Source organism: Hippocampus zosterae, chromosome 16 (genome assembly GCF_025434085.1).
Source record: "Hippocampus zosterae strain Florida chromosome 16, ASM2543408v3, whole genome shotgun sequence".
In the NCBI taxonomy this organism is placed as follows: Eukaryota; Metazoa; Chordata; class Actinopteri; order Syngnathiformes; family Syngnathidae; genus Hippocampus; species Hippocampus zosterae.
The window spans coordinates 10,541,404-10,561,298 of NC_067466.1; the positions used below are offsets into that span (position 1 = coordinate 10,541,404).

Below are 19,895 nucleotides of genomic sequence, written 5' to 3' on the forward strand. Positions count from 1 at the left end.
TTTGACCTTCGTTCATGCGCAGAAGAAAAACGCGACCATTGGTTATAGCCTGCGTCGCTTCATATCGAATAAAAGGTCATTTGTGTGAGATATCAAGTCATTTGTCACAATATCTGCTGGTGTATCATACACAGTGGAGAACCGCCCGCATTTCTCACGCAAGGACACTCTCAAGGTCAACTGTGGTATCAACCATGAGCTCTAATTAAGGTGCGAAATAACATAATAATTGACACTATGTCATGCAATCGTTTCTTCCCCTGTACCGCTGCTGATATCTTATGTTTCATGTTTTATTTTCAGTTTGTTTGTGTGCGAGTTTCATACAGCACACAAATAGCCTTATCACGCCTTCCACCCCACCACAACACAAAACTATTTGCTCATGTTTGTCCAATGGCTGTGCGCTCCCTAGCTCCACATTCACAGATGTATGCACAATTTTATAAACGCAATCAGCGCAGTGAATGGAGGCACAGATATTCGGCAAGTAGAAATAAAACTCATTATTGTTCTTTAGCTATGGAAAAGCAGTCAATGGCCCACATCACACAAAATGACCCCACGTGTACTGGTCCAAAGCTGAATTCCACCAACAATGTACAGGACAATATCACACCACAAAAAGAAAAAAAAAATCTATTTCTATGAACATCACTCATCTACATGCGAATTTCCTGGTTGCACAAACGTGACGCTCACTCTGTTATAATGTGAGCAAGAAACAAGTTTAAACGCTTATCATAAATGAGATGAGGCAAATCAGTTTTACAATTTGAACGGGGTGGTGGGCGAGGGGACGAATAGACAGGAGGAATAGACAGTCGCAGACGGATGTACGGACAGATGGACGGACATACAGAACGAACGGATGGACGTACGGACAGAGACAGACAGTCGGACAGGCAGACAGCGGGACAAAAACTGATGAACAGACAGACAGGTGGACGGAAAGACAAAGACGGAGAAACGGACAGACAGAGCACAGGTCTGGAGGACGTCACAGAACTGCATATTTGGTTTCTACGCGTAGTATCAACTACACTCCACAGGGGGGCGTCGTAACCAAAATTGTTTAAGATGATTTTTGTAGTTTATGGACTGACAGAGTAAGGTAACAACCACACACACACAAAAACCAAGACGCATTATATTTTAATTTAACATTTTAATGAAAACTAAAATTGTGACATCATAAGATTTATAGTTCTTCTTTCAATTCTATAACATTGGAATTTTCATGCTGCAAACAAATGGCAAGCATTCTGTTCAATGCAAAACAAAACATGACTGACGACTCGGTTGAAGACTTCAATGTCAACGTGTAAGACATTTGAGAGAAAATTCTCCTGCCTTGTGTTTCAGGAGGGTTTGACGATAAGAGCAACAAGAAAAAAAAAGACAAAAATTGAGAATGAAGATGGACAATTCAATTACAATTCATGTCACTCCTCAGAAAAAGCACTGTAAAGTGAGCTCCAATTAGAAAAAACATTATCACATGATGCAGTGTACTTCCATCTTTCCCAAATACTTAAAGAAACCCAATCTAATTTGCGAGTGACTTCAAATATCAACATTGTTGCTACAAACAAAAACTGTTCACATCAGACTTAAATAACTAAACAATGTGAAATGCATAAAAAAACAACTTGCTTTCCATTGTCATAAATTCCTTTTAAATCTCATTCTATTTGTGCATCTATTGATAAGTTAGTTCAGAACTTGAAAATAACTTTCTTTAAACGCTTTATAATATTTGTTAAAATTAACCATGTGCTACTTCAGACACGAACTTGACAAAATGGAACGCACAAAGTCCACTGACTGAGTTTAGTTTTCCCTCACACACAACCCAAACAAGCCGGTCGTAATGGTTTCATTTTCCATCTACAAAACACGTCAAATATTCTTTTGCGTTCACTTGCGTCCATGTCGCTTAGAAGGAATTCAGCATAGCAAAAATTAGGTGGGGGGCGGGACAAATGGCACAAGAGAAGCTTGGAAGCAGATTTGAAACAATCAAAATTGCTGTAAAAGATCTTCCACTCAGGCACCTGAACATTTAACAGGGCGTGCAGTTACATGAAATGAGGAACTTGCATATAAGAACATGAACAATTGACTAGGCGCTAACAATTGAGAGGCTTAAGTTGTCTGTGGTCATGTAGAAGCCTGCATCAGCATCCTTGAGGTGATTGCACATCCTGAGAAGTGGAGGGTTCAACTCCACGTGATCAGGCCTGACTTTGCACGTGCACGTCTACACACACGGACGCGTGATTATACACACACACACAAACGCACGCACACACACTGCTTCAAAAAGCTGTTTTTGGTTTGCAGGCGGCAATCTCTCAATAGATATTTCACATAAGAAGCCTGTGGGGGGTTTTGTTAGTTTGTTTTTTGCTCGTTTAAGTGCTTGGACAAAGGACACTGAGTAAATCTAGTTCCCATCCTTTTCTAAAGAAACATTTTGACACAAAATAAAAGGTATTCATTGCAAAACTATACTAACAGCACGTTAACTCATTCTTGATCACCCTGTTTCGACGCGCAGAAGCCTAAATATGCCCAACAATAACCTGATAGTGACACCTAATGCTCACCATAAATGAGTATAACATCCACCCACCCCAAAAGATTTGCTAGAAAACCCGGCATTTCCTTACATATACATTTCTTTTTGTGGTATACTATTTGTTTCTCTCTCTCTCTCTCACACACACACACGCGGAAGCATTTCAACACTCAGGAGAAGCCAAAACAAAAGCATTTTTGAACGACATTGAAAAGTTAAATGTCAAGTTGACTTGCAATTGCGGGGATTGAAATTGTGTCCGCCTCTGCAGTGAGGCCTAATCAGGCCACAGCAACAACAAGAGTACTCGAGAACGGGCAGCCAGATTGCGGTGAGCCGGTGGATGCTCGCTCGCTTGGGAGATCAAGAATCATCAAGGAGCTAATGAACGCTTAGACTTTGCAGACTAGCATACGTTTAACAAAAAAAGTTAAAAACCGTGCTTTAAAAACAGTTTTCGAAATGTAGTCCAGCATGACTCCAGACACAAGAAAGGCTTTCACTAAAAACTAGTATTCAGTGGCTAGTGAAATGCTCATCCATAATGCCATCAATCATTTACTTAATAGATTCCCATTCTGCATTTCCAAATTAAGAGGGCATCACAACAGGCTGTCTTTTGGCTAAAAAAATAATAATAATGGTTAACATAGTCATGGCTTTATCAACACTACCTGAGTTACATTTAACAATTCTGTTTGTTCCGAGAAGTAACAGCCCATAGCCATTCTTTTAGGGAGGAGTTGTGTCAATAGACCTCTAGTAGCTAACAACAAAGTAATTAGTTTACATAAAGTGCTAATAATCCACAAGTTAAATGAATTTTGTTGTGTTCAATACTGATTTGGAGAAGGTGATGAATGTGACATCAAGGCGGGCAAATTTGGGCTTCCTAGACTTAATCGGAGCTTTCAACACATCAACAAGGCGAAGCTCGACTGAGACCACTCCAGGTCGGCCATCTTGCAACGTGCACACGTATTCGCCAATGGCATCAAAACATGACCGACGACCCCTTGTCACATTTCAAGAACAGCTTAATAGAAGGCGTCTTTGCAACCCTTGTAGATGAATTCCACCAGTAAACATGCAGGACGCACCAAAAAAAAAAACATTTATAAAAGGGGGTTGTGGGTAAAGTTCGAGAATGTGACGCGTTACTTCAGCTCACCCCGCCATCGACAAAATAAAATCAATAAAATACTGAGTCATGGAAGCAACAATCCTAAACATTTGAACTGAACCTGACATGGAAACTTGGCATTTTGGTTGAGAAGGCGTTGCCACCCGTAGCACGCCGACGACAGGGTGATGAGAGCCGGGTCACAGTCAAGAATAAGATGATGCTCACATTAGGTGAACCACTACAATGCGGGTTGCGAGTTGCCCTGTAGATTTTTAAGACAAAGATTCCGGCCCTTCCATTTACTAATGTGTACAGTTTGACACAACTGAGCCACGTGAAGGCATTCGTTTCAAAAAGTGTTCTCCAGTCGCTCGCTGTGTTTCGTTTATGTACAACTTGTGTGAAAGCCTCAGTGGCGTTTCGGCAGTTTTGACGGATGGCCGCCCCGGGCCTACCGCGATAAAGGCTTTTAGGAGCTTCAGCTCAGCTAAGGACACCACCTTTTTGTGGCCGTCATCGGCCACATTGGTCACAGTTCGCTCGTTGTATTGTAGAGGCCCCGATCCGTCTCCTTAATTGTATCGTATTCGTCCGACGCCCTCAAAGAAGGTGTTGCCGTGCTAAAATGAGCAAGTCTTTTCACAGTTGTCCACTTTCTTCCACTCCTGCACCGGTGAGGGTTGCCAAGGAGGGGAACCACAGCACCCAGAAGAGACCCAAGCACTGCGGACGTCTGTCTACCTCACTGGTGGGGTCCATCCTTGGTCTCGGCATAAATCAACACTCGATTTGGATCTGAAGAAGGAATGTGGCAGGAAAAACAAGCCTCAGAATATGTCCATCTCAATGAGGTCGACAATCCGAGTCATGATGGCACATTTCCAGGGGACACCAACTCCGGTCCTTGAGAGCCCCCATCATGGCTCGGATTGTCGACGTTTCAGATGTTTCCCTTGTCCGATCCACATGATTCAAATGATCAGGATAGTTACAGGGATTCCGCGGAGATTGCTGATCATACGAGGGGAAACACCTGGCAGATACGTAATAGGGGCCCTTCGAGGACAGGAGGTGGTGACCGCTGCATTAGACTACCCTACAGCAGTGCTGAGCACTTCACTGGTCTCCAACGTATTTGCAAGGCATTCACGGCGCTTTGCCTTTTTCCACATTTTATGGTACAGCCCCTCATGCAAACTTATGTGTCTATATTTTTTTAAATTAACAAGCGCATTCATCCTCACTGGATTCATCAGTAGCAAGCTATGTGTATTTATCATTAGTTAGGCTTCTGACACTTGCCACCTTTGGCTAAAATGAAAATGATTCCAAATTATTCAAATTATTATTATTCAAATTACTCCAGTGAAACTATATTCCTTGTTTGATGATTAACACACCTCTGATGTATATCATGTATAACTTATTGTCGATGCTTAAATTCAATTTATACTGACAACAGATGTTTTTGTTTGTTTGAACAATCAGTATGGTTTCATTGACATCACAAATGTGGGTATCAGTAATAGGTGTCAATCTATGGAATAAGCTTGAAACGGACCTGAAAATGAGCAAATCGTCGGAGGAGTTCAAAAACAAATTCAAAAGATTAGTACAAAAAAAACTACATGAATCAGAATTTAAATAGATAAATTTGATATATACCGTACTTATAAAATATAGTAATATAACTGTTCTTGTTTTGGATTTTGATCAACTTAACAATTGTATTCAAGAAATGCTAATTATAATGAATATCAGAAAATTTAAATACAAAACAAAGAATAACTAGATATATACACAAACCAAAAAGTGTATAAATAGAATAGTATAGTTTACACAAGGGTAAAAGTATTTTATGATATGTAGATTTTTCATTTCTTCTTCGTTTTGAAAAATGATCAATTCAGCTACATAATAAGGGGTAGGACTAGATAAGTTATTTACTTCTTCCTACTCCTTTGAGCGTACAACTGTGATGATGTGTGTTTTCTTTTAACTAGTTTCTAATTTTCCTTTCATAATTTTTGTTTGACCTTTGTCAACCCGTTATTGTGTGTACTATGTATGCTCAATAAACAAACAAAATAAACAAACAAGCTCACACTAACAAGATATGAGACACTGTGTTGAGCCTTAGCTCGCGCTGGCACTTATCAAATATGAATTGGATTTATATTCACGTTTGGAAGCGCCCCGATTCCAATCTGACGATATTCCATTTCATGCAGTCTTTTTTTCTATTTACTTTGCCATGAATCAGAGAGCAAAAGATTCTGAATGCAGTATGAATCCAATCTATAAGAAGGGTTCAGCTCAATACTTTAGTCAATATTGTTCACCCTTGGTCCTAGATGTAAAATGTTCATCATTTTCAGGAAATCGTTTTGGTCTCTGTCGCTATGGATTTTTTTTTTTTGACGCTTCAGATTTCTTTCCCTGACAAAACCACTGACAAACGCTCAAAAATGTCACTTACATTGTTTTTGCAAGCTGAAAATGTATTCCATTTCTGTGGAGAAAGAAAAAAAAAAACGTAAGTGAATGTTAACAGGCGTGAGGCATACTTAATACCAAGTTTATCAGTTCGATTAAGCAGAAAAAGCTCTTGAAAGCTGACAGGTGTTTGCTAAGCTTAGACACAGACAATTTCACTGCAAACTAGCACTTTACGATTACACAAATCATTTGAGTCTTATACCTTTAGTGTGATAAGTGACAGCAGCTTTGACGTCGAAGGACCCCCAGCTCCGCCTCCTGCAGACATCTTTAGACAAGGCTTGTTCTTTAGACTCGCCAAACAACACCGTGGTTGTCTGGCCCAGTACAGGCTTAGCACCATTGTCCTTACAGGGAGAATCTACGCCCGTCTTTTCTCCGTTCTCCTCCTTGGCCGGGACACAACGATGAGAAGAAGCTGGCGAAATAATTGCAGTCCTTTTCACCTCATCTTGAGCCAAAGTGCCAGGCTCCAAGAAGAAGGGGCCATCCTCAAAGCACGGCTGGCCAGCTTTGGTCTGACACTGGCCCACAGATGGGTTGTCCTCTGCCAGCGCCGGCCCGCTACCCCCTTCTGGCCCCAAGTTGGGCTCATTAATGAACGAAAGCCCCCATTTATTGTGGAAGATTTCTCCCAAGGCTTTCTGATTTGTCTGAGCAGCCGGCGGGGTGACGTGACGGGCACTGGGGAGCGCGGGTTGCATATTTAAAGGGTAAATTAAGAGGGAACACTTTCTCAGTTCATACACCTCTTCTTCAATGGGGCTATTTGTAGAGCTACGATTACTTTCAAACAGAGATGCTACATTGTCGCCACTTCCTGGAGCAGCAGGAGCAAAGAAAGTACCCACTGATGGGCAGCCGTTTCCACTAGCAGAAACAGAGCCGTTAGTAAAGCTAGCTGACGTGATGGTTTTCATAGCAGACATTGGGACCTGTGAGAGTCTTACAGTTGGAGGCAGAGCTTCTGCTCCACCTTGAGCTACTTTGTTGAGGTTCTCTTTGACTTTACTTGCATAACTGATCTTGGGAACTATTTTAGCACTGCTATTGTCCACGGGAAACACCGGAGGGGGCTTGAACAAAGTCCACGAGTCCTCTTTTGAAGGTGAGCGAACCTTGGCTTTGTGCCGCTCCTCAATCTTTTTACCAACAGCTTTCCCATCAGAGTTCTTCCTCTGAAGTTCCCCCACTGAGGCCTCAGAGACCGCAGTCCGTCTTGGCGCTGACTGAGTCTCCCCTTTATGTGTGGCTTTCAAGCAGTCAAGTCGACAAGTCTCTCCCTTCTCGGTCGCCTCAATATGAAAAGTCGCAGGCTCCTGTGTAGTGTTTCCCTGCTGCATGTCATTTTCTCTCATTGCATTGTCAGTGTTCTTCAGGTTGTTACATCTGGCCTTGCGTTTCTTTGGTGTGGTATAGCCACCCTCGGATCCGCTGCCATCATTGTCCTTGCTCGAGTAGCCATTTATAATCACTCCGCAGTGTGTGACACCATTTTGTAGCACCATACAGTCTTTCTTATCCTCGTGATAACTCGAGTCAACAACCTTATCATTTTTAAGGTCCACAATCTTTTTGTAGTCTGGTCCTTTCATGTTCGCTTTTGGAGCTGTTGAGTGCAGCCGTTGCATTGACTTCTGCTTCACATTTGTGTTACTTGTGTGTCTGTTTCCATTGCTGTTGGGAGGATGTGTCATACCAACAGCAGCAAACAAACGCGTACCCTTCTCCACCTCTTCTTCGCCACTGATTACTTTTTTGTTGCCTGGAAGTGAGACAGAAATAAACTTGTTCATAAAATGAATCTAGAGGTTTATGTCAAATGCTTTTTCAGGTATTTTATAGTACAATGAAGAGAAATGCCGCACCCTCGATTTTGATGTTCATCACTTTGAACTTGCCCACTCATCTAAATTTGTCACTAGTTCCTTTTTTTCTTACCTTTGACCTGGAACAACATGCAAAAACACAGGATGTCAATATGAAATCCATTCTAACTGCACAGAACAACAAAGCCATCAAAGAGCACTTTGGTGATCTGCTCTTTCAAAAGCCAACCTTTCCATTATTGCCTGCAGCAGAGGTCAAAGTTCACAAACACTGCTGCTGTCATCATGGCTTCAACTCGACAACAGAAGGCCAACTCATGCCACTGCTGGCTTAAACATGAACCTTCACCCAAAAATACATGACTGACACATCTGAGGATGAGCTCAGTGTGTGTGTTGCATTACAGCAATCTGATATGCAGCAGAACACATCTGTCAAACGGATTCTTCAAAGCGGCCTGAATATATCATTTCTTTTAAATGTGTGTTTAGCCGGTGTAAAAGATGCGATTCAAAACATAATTAAAACCCATATCTAGCCTAGCCAAGTAGTACTATATAAGCTGCTTAAGACCAACTAATGACTTAGCGTTCAAAGCAGAGTTGACATACAAATATATAGTGACGTGAAATGCGTACGACACTTTTAAACGTGTACTTTGATCTACAACTATTAAGTGAGTTTCTCGGCGACTGCAACAGGCCTGTCAAAGCTGCTTACCACGAGCTCACATCAACTAGCTAGCAGGTCGGCTTATAACCAGGCCTAAACGAGTCATTGCCTGCCCCCCTAAACTAAACAGAACCGAAAAGTAAAATAGATACTCAAATATATCACGGTGGGAGTATGTCGTTGCAGTATTAAAAAATAACTTTACTACGCGGCTAACTCGAGCATTAGCCTGTCATTTGTGCCCTAACATGGCCGACAGGAAATGGCAGTTCCGAACATTCCAGTGGAGCCGGCTCCTTTCCCTAAACTGGACGACAGCACAAGCGTGCTGAAATGAACTCCATTACAGACCACGGCGGCCGCTCTTCTTAGCATGTAAATAAAGGTTAATAGCTTGAGAACCTCGAAGGCTCTCCGTGTACTGTGGGGGGAAAAGTGGGTGAGGGGAACGGCGCACAAGGTCAATTCCAGACATGTCAAACCACCGCCAGCCACAACTGTCACGCAATGTCAGCTAGCCAGTGAGCTAGACATCCAACAACGTCTTCAGAGATTGTGGCTGATTTTGTGTGTGTGTGGTTTTAATCAATAAGCCACCCTTCACATATGACGCGTAATATTGTACCGTAAAACGAGAAGCGTAGGTTAACTTTTAAATCACGTTTGCTCGAATGCTGTTTAGGACGCGCCCGGTAGTGGCTAGTTGACATTAGCTGACTAAAGCTAGCGAGTGCTAGCTAACTTTTACGGATGTCCAAACCTGTTTTCTTCGCGTTCGTTTCCTGATGCTGTCGCTGGTGGAAGTGGCTCTGATCATGTTTTAGGCAAGAGGTCCACCGAGGAGGGCTGGCGTCGTCTCCGCGGTTCTGATTTCGACTGTCCCGTGCCCGATCTTTGGGCTGCGCCTCCATTGAAGTGGAGAATGTGCAACTTGTTCAACGGGCGCTTACGCTAGCTCGCCGGTGGTAAGGGAGACAAAAAAGTGCAGACCAGTCCAATCACTGCCAGAGCGAAACGGAAGCTATTTGAAGACTGTAAACGTCAGCAGTAAACGTCTAAAAATGGTTTGTCGCCCTTACAAGAGTCCACGTCGAGTTAATTATACAGCAGACATTATCGCATGTTTGAAGACACTTTGGGAATTTGAAGAGAATCCAGCGGTGATATTATTTATGTCGGGTGGAGTTGCAATTTGAACTCAAATCATTAGACCGGAGGCGCTGCCACGTCTCCCAACACGTTTCGTGGAGGGTCCCGGTAGAGTACGACAGCCCCACTTTTTTCACAGAATGAAACTACAGTCTATACATGGCCATCTTTTATTAACAGAGGTGGCAAAAGTACTCACACTTTCTATAAATATACAAACATATAATTGTGTTTAACCCCCTCGCCCCCCCCAAAAAAAATAAATAAAATAAAATAAAAACGATAAAAGTAGAACCCCACGACCCTAGTGAGGATGAAGCGGTTCGGAAGATGAATGAATGAATAAAAGTAGAATTCGTCTTTTACAGGAAAATAATACAGACTCTGAAATGAAAAATTTTAACCAACAGTTATATCAAATATTATGATACCTTGGAAAAATAGTTTCCCTTCTTGCACCGAGAAGACAAAAATCATTAGATTAGATTAACTAAGAGTTGAAAACTGCGATTGGCTGGCAACCAGTTCAGGGTGTACCCCGCCTACTGCCCGAAAACAGCTGGGATCGGTTCCAGCACACCCGTGACCCATCCATCCATTTTCTGTTTATGCGCAACGACGGTCGCGGGTGTACTGGATGTGCCAATCTCAGATGTCTTTGGGCAGGAGGTGGAGTACACTCTGAACTTGTTGCCAGCTAATCGCGGGGCACAGAAAGACGAATAACCATACGCGCTCACAATCAGACCTCGGGACAATTTAGAGTGTGCCATGAATCAGCCAATTTAGGACATTTTCACTGGTTCGTTCACTAAAGTTCTAACATGTAAATGCATCTTTGAACGTGCACAATAAATAATAGTAGGAACAACAGTGTCATCTTCTGGTCATACAGGCAAAGAGGCTCCAATATATAAACTCCAAAAAAACTAGAAAAAAAGATTTATCATCTATCTTTATGAAACTTGACAGGAACGCATATAAGCAATAGACGGACAAATAATAAATAAGTCATTAGGTCTCGACAGAATGGCATTTATTGAAATACATTACAAAACAATATGAACCGCTCCCATTAGGGATGGGGGCGGGGGGGGCGAAGACATTGTGAGATGAGCGAACTGTATGACGAAATAAAACATTTCCTCTGTTGTTTTCAGCAGAGTTGAAAAGCCTGCTGTGTTACTATCAACATCTGTCAGAAAAGTATTACTTTATTAATGTTTGAAATTATGCTGGTAGTTTATACTGTTTGCTGTACCTAATCTTCCCGAGGGCTGTTTCTAATCCAATAAATGTATAACAATAATTATACTTCAAATATTAGAAACAACTCTTTGTTTGATGCAGTGAAGTGTTAAGCTGTGTGAACTACAATAACAAAAATAAATTACTGTAAAATTGAAATTAAATCACTCTTAATTTATCACATATACACAAATTGTACTATGTACAAATTGTAGTGAGGTGTATGGCCGAGAGCATTTTATTGCAAATACAAATAATATGATAATAATACAAATGTTCTGTATACAATAAATCTTTGTAATTTGAAAGAAAACTTAGATTCAAATGTATGATAAGAGCAGAAATTGTGATTCATTAGATTGTGCTGCTGCACTGCAAAGCGGTCAGTGGGATGTAAAAATGACGCAACAGCCTGAGAATTAGGAATCACAAGTATGCAGCAGTCCAAATGCTGGTGAAGTTAAGAAAAGGAACCCTAGAAAATGACTTGATTGTACTCGAGGTGCTAACCAATGTGTGCTATACAGTATGCGGTTTGCTCATGAGTGCAAACAAAAAGTGTATTTCTTTTGAAGTCGAGGATTCAAAGTATAAATAATCATAATAATTAATTAAAAGGACCTTAGTGGTGGAGTATGTTAACAGCAGCTGACATGCAGTCACTACACATTGCACGGGTCAGCTGAGGCCTGTTAATGCTTGAGTGACACCGTCCAGTGTCCTTCTTGTGAGCTCAGAGTTTTAATTGGACGTCTTCATGCCGTAGGACCTTGTACGTGAGCCAGTAGAGGACATTAAACATAAGGAAGCTCATGGGGAATACGGCGCGAGAGATGGTGTCAATCTTCTTGGCTCGGTCTACAAAGCGCCGCCTTATGTCATAGTAGCCCAAGCCAGGAGGTAGGTCGGCAAAGACCGGAGTTGCATCCATTTCTGGAGCACTGGCAAGTCCAAGACCAAAAGTGTGGAAGAGTAAACCCTGGTGTGCTAGCTCCTCCTCCTGAAAGACAAAAGACTGACTTGGAGAATTGTGTGTTGTGTTTTCTTTGCAGCTTGTTGTTTTCAAGCGAAGCAGGCGGCGGCACGTACCCGAGCGCAGGCACTGCACCGTTGCCCTGCGCTCCCGTGAGCCGCGTCATTGCCTGACATGTTGCCTTTCGTCTTACTCTCTCCACTTCCCTGCTAATGGAAGAGAGAGAGAGAGAGAGCGAGAGAGAGAGAGAGAGAAACACATAGTGTTCATGGAATCATCCAACTGTATATTTGTGTCCATTAGCAGAGTCGTGAAGCAAAAGTAATCAGAAGTGTTGCGTTGTCATCCTGACAAATAAATGCAAATGACTCATGCAAATGCTTTGAGGATTGTGATCTAAATATTGAACACTGTCATGAATCGTGTTTTTGGTCTCACAGTGCTGCTTCTCTCAAGGAATGCTTTTCATTCAAGAGGACCAAAGCACATTCTGTCACCCTTTTTTTTTCCTCATGAGAGTCAATGTAAGCTAGCAAGATGTTAAGGTGTGCACAGCCGAGAGTGGAAAAGGGTGACGGCTTGAATTAATTACAGGTCAACGCTGTCGGCCGCGCAACATGCAGCTGAGATGTGGAGCCCGTGCATCGCCGGGCAGAGGGAATTGCAGGTGACAGCTGCCCTAGGGCGCCTGAGTGGGTGGCTTGCACTCACAGTCCGTTGCCGCTCTTGCTCTCTGAGCTTCTTCCTAAGTCTGAAGAACTCCTTGTGCTGCCGGGAAACAAAATTAACGGCTGCGTACTCCAAGAGCGCGGCGAACACAAAGAGGAGGCACACCGCCATCCAGATGTCAATGGCTTTCACATAGGACACCTGCAAAAACAGAAATTTCTCACTACGGGACCAAAACGAGCTACACACTAGTACATCATACAAATGTTCACTTTCATTTCCTGCAATAAAAATTAATTCAACACATAAAAATTCACTTTATAAGATGTCTTACACTATTATGCAGCGCATAGAATTTATCTACAAAAGTTAACAAAATTCAAGTCTTTTTATTTTTTTTCAAACAGATGAGTTTTAGATTCGATGCTTTTTGCGTGCACCTCTATTCTCTCATCTGTGGTCGCGTTAAATGAAAGGAGTTCCATATTATTATTATGGTTTTTTTTGCAGCAGCAGCAACAGCAGGCTGAATTTTATAACACTTAGTGAAATTTTACGTAAAAGCACTTGTCCTTATTTTAGATTGACAGCTATCCTTTTTCTCGAGTGAATGTGTTTTTAAAAATTATTATTATTTATTTATTTGTGGTTATTATTATTATTGCGTCATGTTATTTTACATCCACATTTATAAGTTTCTGTATTGTCACTGTGGGAGTATTTTACACCTTTTAGCTGAGTGTGAAATAAATACTGTAATTGAATCGAAGGGCGCAAGGAATTATGGGACAGGGCCCCATGTTTCCTCAAGCTTAAGAGGAATCCAAGCAGCTCGCATCATGGCTACCACTGGCACCTCGCAGGCATTTCATTTAGGACGGAGCTTTCCCAAGTAAACACACATGTATCATCTCGCTTGAGGAAACGACGATATAGCGCATGCTTTAGTGACATAGTGACATGACACATTAATCCAAAGAGTCCATATGACACTGAGCTAATGGGTGTAGAAGAAGCAAGTCATTTTCCTCTTGCCACATTGTTGATTTATACTTGAACACCACGTTCTGACATGTCGCCTGCGCAAAATGCCACAGCACATATCCTGACTTGACTGTGGTACGCTCACTTTAGGGAAGGTAACTGTCTTTACTATTTTCACACTACAAGTACCGTATTGGCCCGAATATAAGACGGTGTTTTTTGCTTTGAAATAAGACTGAAAAGGTGGGGGTCGTCTGATATTCGGGGTCTAGAAATTATACCCATTTACGACGCTAGATGGCGCCAGATACCATTGAAGTGAATGTTGAACTTGACTCCCCAGGCCAAAGCGAACCACTGTCACGAAGAATAAAAATGAAAATAGCGGTAGCACGAAGAAGAAAAATAAAAAAAGAAAAGAGAAGAAAGTTATAGAAGAGATAACAGAAAATGGAGAAATATAGCGACAATCTGGAGAAAAGTGGGTCGAACATCGGCCAGGTTAACCGGCAGCTGAGGAGAAGTTATGATGTAATTTACATTTCAAAACCACAAGCCATTCATTTACGAATGCGATTGCACTTTAGTTTACATATTTAAATGTTCAGATATTAAGATTTGAATGAGGCAAAATCACATGCTTTTTCTCTCAAATATATTGTTATAATAATTTGTTTCAGATGTACTGTAATTATTTTCTGTATAAAAATTAATTTGGTGTTCAAAAAGTCTTTTTTCAAACTTGTATCTTATAATCAGGGCCGTCTTATATTCGAGCCAATACAGTAATAGCTCCTCACTTATTAGTGAGAAGCTGAAACTGCTAGGCACATCAAATCAAATATGGTTCCTTGGGACTACGGGCCACAAAGCAAAGGAGTCCAACCTTTGGCAGGGACGCTCTGGAGCCGGAGCTCTGCGTCGTCATGGTGAGCACCGTGGTGATGCCCAGGCCTACCCTGGCTGGAGCCGCATCCATGTTGATCCAGAAGGACACCCAGGAAAGGATGACGGTGAGCAAACTCGGGATGTACATCTGGATCAAGTAGTAGCCCATCTGGCGCTCCAGGTAGAATTTGACCTCAATGCAGGTGAATTTACCTAACCACAGGAGGAGATACAGGTACCAACTAACGGGCTCATTAGAAGTAGAGTGACACAGGCCTTCAAAGGTGCTGGATGGGAGTCGTCCTATATGTTGTTTTACCTGTGTTGTAATGCTTGGTACAATAGCCGAGGCCTTGCTCCTCTTTTAACACAAACTGAGGGAGCACCAGGTCGTCGGCCACCTGCACAGCGCCCACGTCCAGCCATTCAAAGATGAGATCATTCATGGTGTAGCCAACTAGACGAGAGAAAGAAGCTTGTTTTGCGGAATTCAACGCGATGCCGTCGGCCCGGCTTTTAAATGAGTCACTCACAGCTCTCCAGCTGCATGATACACGTCTGGCTGTCCATGGGGAAGTTCTTTAGATCCATGGGGCACGAGAGGGTTAATGTCAGCCTGGAGGACAAAGATGGCACACTCCGCCTTTGAATCATTCATTTTTTATTTTTTAGGTCTGAGCAATGGCCTTACAGTACCAGTGGCAATTAATTCATCATGAAGGACAGTGGCCCATGATAGTATTTTTTTAAGGTTACTATTATTTTAAAGTAGTACCAACTGGCAAACTGCAGACAGGTGGATTGTACAGTAGTCCCTGTATTTATTTATTTTGTTGTCACCAGATTTTCAGCTGCATTTGCTACATTATATATGTTTGTCGAAATGTAATCAAGGCTTCATATTTCTTACCATCTACTTATACTGTGTTTCCTGATTATTACGCCACGCTGCTTTGGTGTCACTCTAGCGGCGGGAATGTATGTAGCCTGCAGTTATTGTTTACCATGAACATGTTCAGAGGATTACCCGGACACCAATTACAACTCAGCTGAACTGGAGTGGAAAAAAATATGAGGCCAGATATTAAAACCAGCTGTTGTAGAAGTGCATATATTCATGGATAAAGATTTATGAATTTTCCCCCATTCTTGAGAAATGTAATCTAATCCAGTATGAGAGCTGAATTTTTTTTAAAAAGTCCATTTTTTATTGACGCTGTCCAAGAGGCATTATCCATCCATCCATTTGTCCATTTTCGATACTACTTATCTCAGTGATTCCAAACGAGCACATAAAATTCAATGAGAGACTATCAGGTCTCCAATTTAACTTCACTGATCTAAAAATCATGTATGTATTATATGTAAAACACAGTTAACTTACAAAGTACAATAGGAAATGTCATTTGTTAGTCAGATGCAGAATGTGATGTAGATTACCTGATGCTGTAGAGGACATTTCCATTCTGGAATATTCGGAGCAGTGTATTGTCAGTGGTGACATCATGGAAGTTCGCTCCCTTTTCATTCGCAAAGAACAAATCGGGCTTCCAAATGGAGTCCAACATGGACGGGTCAAGGTCCAGCGAGTCATCCGGGTACTCTCTGTATGCCAGTCGAGGGTCATTCCACTGCTGGCGCAGAAATACGTTTAGCCGGTAATCCTGCAATCATTTTGATACGTTAGAGCTTTGGATAACAATTATAATCAAATAGTGATTTTTTTTAAAGCAGCCTGAAGATGGCCCACATTATTTGCATTGCAATGTTGGACATACAAATAAAAAACACATATGTGCGGCCTATCAGTCATCCAGGCGTGACTCACAACACTCCAGAGTGTGACTAAAAAATAAATGAATATGCATTTAGAAACAAGTCATTCTGCCGTCTATAAACAGGTGAGTATGTAAGGCCAAAATGAAAAGGTTGTCAAAAATCCAGACACTTACAGGCTTGTGTGCTCATCATTTAAAACAGCAGCAAACTCCACTTTCAATTATGGCAATTAATATTTAACAAGGCCGCCTTTTAAGTATTTTAGAAAATACATGAGTCTCACTATCTCTAAATGTGAATAAATAAAATGCCTCAGAAAGTGTTCAGGCCTCATAAATAAGGGAGGGTTCTTTTTTGGGAGCCATTTTAAAAACCTTGATATGGAAACTCCATTTGAGATTTTACATTTGATTGATGGTGTTTCCAGTCAAAGAATATTCATGAATTGATATATGAACGTTTATTATGTATTGAAGTATTGTTGTTCAAAAAAATAACCCCCCTCCCCCATAGTAATTAAAACATGACTATTACACAATCATGTTTTAATTACTATGTTAATATTTATGTATGTATTTTAAACTGCAATCAAATATTAAGTCGCATTCTTATACTGTCGTTAAATAGGGAAAAGAAAATTCCAGTGAACCCAAGCTATATGAGCGTAACAGATGCGAAGTGAAATTGACCAAAATAGTGAAAATGACACACCAGGTTAAAAAAATAAATAAATACATACTTGTAAAAAAAGCAAAAGCAATACTATTTTAGGCGACTACTGAATAGACAAATTCACAAATGCATAATTTGGAAATTAGAAAGTCAAACTAGTGCAGGGAAACGACACACAACGGGAAACTACAACTACAAGAAAACATTGTGAAACAAAGACTGCTCCATAGTGTCAATCAAAATGGAACATTTTTTTTAGGCAGAAATAGCGATACAGCACTTGCATCGAATCATGCAGATGTTCTTATGCTCGGGAAGATAGTGTTGGAAACTCACCATGGTGGTTTCAGTGATGGAGCCGAAGCTGTTGATGAAGATGTTGCAGGTGACGTTCACGGGAGGTCCTAAAAGGTTGCGCAATGTTACACAACGTGGTCACAAACACTGCCTTATTTCTCGAATATGACAACGCATTTAATAAACAGATCCATCCAGGAATTCTATCATTCGCGTAGCCCATATGTTGACCACTAAACATGAAACATTTAAGTGCCTCACTTCCCTAGAGGCGATAATTTATTGATTCTCCTTTCGTAACATTAGTGTACGGTATTTATAGATAATCAGCTGGGATTTTGCTCAGCATGCACTGACGACAGAGTGGAGAGAGGTATCAAATATGATATGAAATATATATGAAAATCAACCCTGGAGACTTGTGTGGGGTAAAGTGTGTCAGAGAGAATCTTCTGGCTTCATTCAGAGCTCCAGATCAGGATTGGACTTAAATGGGCCTGTGGGGTAACAACACAGGCACTGCTGTGCTTTTCAAATTAAAAGGATCTGAAGGATGTGTAAAAATATCACAACCCAAGGGTGTGGGTCAACAGTAATAGTGACAAAAAATTGTAAAAAAAACACATCGGGCTCGTGTGGGAAGCATCCCAGCCTGCAGCATCTCTGGTCCCCCTTGACCCATCTGTCAGGGATTTGTGCCGCGTCAACGCCCACATTGTCAGACAAATTGAGCGGCAAAGCTTCCTCACACCTGTCACGACAGGGAGGTAACTCCCAGCGCATCCGGCGTTACCTTTGAAGTTGGGTCGGATGCGAGCGTCGTAGCCAGATGTGCGACCCATCAGCTTGTCCAGAAAGTCAGATGGCGAGGGGGGTCTGGATGCACCGCCGGGTAACTTCATGTCCTTACACAGGACTGACCTGCAGGGCGACGACAGGCATTGACACATTTGGCACCACGTGCATGTTTTATTTTCAAGGCGGCAACATTTTCGGGTTGCGATAATTCTCATTCTGCCTTCAAATACAGTATGATGCTTTTCATATTTACACTAATATTCATTTGCTTTTTAATTGTTGTCGTGCAAAAACAGAATTGAGACTTAAATCTATATTGAGTGCACGCTCGTACTTTAACTATGCTCTGTCTGACTCTCTTATCCCGTGAAGATGGCCTCGTCTCTGATTTAATCAAGAAGGAACTATCACTGTATTCAGCGAGTCACATATAATTGACTTAATTTTTGTAAGGGTGTACGGAAGCTCGTCTTTCTCTAAAACTGCCATCAACAAGCTTACTTCTGCGTTCAGGATGTGATGTAATAAAATAATGTTACAGTACCTGCCTTGCAGAAAAAAAACACAAGGAGCCCACAGCAAACACAAGGCGTGCAGTTGCATCCTCGAAACAAAAAAAAAACAGTCCCAACTCTGGAGGCAAAAATTAAACTGAAAAGAGGAAAAAAATGCAGATGCTGGGAACTTGTTGTTGCTCCTCCAGCAAAAGCCGTCGTCTGAACTCAGCAGCTCCTCCTTCCCTCTCCCCCAGCAGGTGTAAACTACAGGACGCTGCTGCTGTATAATTCAGAAAGCCTGGGAACTTCCCCCCCACACACACTGCTTGTGTTTGTCGGAATGACTTCAAGCTTTCTCCCCCTCTCTCTCTTTTTTTTTTAATGGCCATACACATGTTCAAGGAACCACTGCAAGAATATTTAAAGAGACAGTAAATGCATTTATTTAAATTGAGGAACAGAACGAGTCGCCACAACTATATTAACCCATTTTCAAACATGATACTTCGCATAAAAAGTTTTGAGCAAAACTAAATTTTAACATCTTTCTGCAAAAATCTTCAAAGAATAAAATTTAGAGCACTTGTACTGAACATCCACATGCCCTTTTTTTGACACATTTTAAATGATACTTCAACTTAAAGGTTCTCCTGGACCCCTTTGGTCCAGTTTTGGGAGCTGATGTTGTTTTGGACAATATCCAGTATTACATTTTAAGCAGTTACAAGGAATTTTGCACAATGTTTGCTGCACAGCTCACATTTCTATTGGTAGCAGTGGATATTAGATTTTTCCACCTCAAGCAGAGATGTCCGATGTTTCCGGCTTGCTGGGTGCATCTTTGAATGAGCGCGGGGGAGAAAAAAAATGTAAATATAAATGTGGAAGCTCATGTTCATTGCTCCATCCACTTGATAATGTAAAACGAATAGGAAACGAAGAGACGGCCCATTATTGCTGCAAGTCTGCCTCAATTGGCTCTGGAGCCTTCAGTGTCAAATAGAATAAGAAATGCGTGTGATGAGTAAACAGGGATGCATTACTAATAACGGAGAACTCAAAAGAGAATAAGAAAACCGTTTCTGCATGCTTGAGCGTTGTTGTTGTTTTTTTACCTCCAGACAACATAAGTAGGCCATGGCGCTTCAGTCTACGGTCGCGGCACAGCAGATCGGTTGGATTCTTACTTAAACGACATGCTTACTTAATTGTTTATGAACAGACACGAGT

The 19,895-nt window shown here is 41.5% G+C and overlaps 2 protein-coding genes across 3 annotated transcripts; both read right to left on the reverse strand.

Annotated features, from left to right (window-relative positions):
- Nucleotides 1-1,148: 1,148 nt before the first annotated feature.
- nufip2 (nuclear FMR1 interacting protein 2) lies at nucleotides 1,149-9,922 on the reverse strand. The gene is made up of 4 exons (XM_052046670.1): nucleotides 9,472-9,922; nucleotides 6,412-7,974; nucleotides 6,190-6,222; nucleotides 1,149-4,505 (listed from the first exon to the last, which is right to left on the reverse strand). Exons 1-4 carry the CDS (start codon nucleotides 9,620-9,622, stop codon nucleotides 4,453-4,455), a joined length of 1,800 nt encoding a protein of 599 aa, XP_051902630.1. The 5' UTR covers nucleotides 9,623-9,922; the 3' UTR covers nucleotides 1,149-4,452.
- Nucleotides 9,923-11,158: 1,236 nt separating this feature from the next.
- Nucleotides 11,159-19,855, reverse strand: glra4b (glycine receptor, alpha 4b). Of its 2 annotated transcripts, none has more exons than XM_052046676.1 (10): nucleotides 18,713-19,855; nucleotides 18,164-18,291; nucleotides 17,410-17,477; nucleotides 16,063-16,286; nucleotides 15,156-15,238; nucleotides 14,942-15,079; nucleotides 14,621-14,835; nucleotides 12,793-12,951; nucleotides 12,198-12,287; nucleotides 11,159-12,108 (listed from the first exon to the last, which is right to left on the reverse strand). In XM_052046676.1, exons 1-10 carry the CDS (start codon nucleotides 18,769-18,771, stop codon nucleotides 11,842-11,844), a joined length of 1,431 nt encoding a protein of 476 aa, XP_051902636.1. In that variant the 5' UTR covers nucleotides 18,772-19,855; the 3' UTR covers nucleotides 11,159-11,841. The 2 variants fall into 2 exon arrangements, with proteins under 2 accessions (XP_051902636.1, XP_051902635.1); XM_052046675.1 differs by having other exon boundaries at nucleotides 12,198-12,290.
- Between the last annotated feature and the right edge of the window lie 40 nt (nucleotides 19,856-19,895).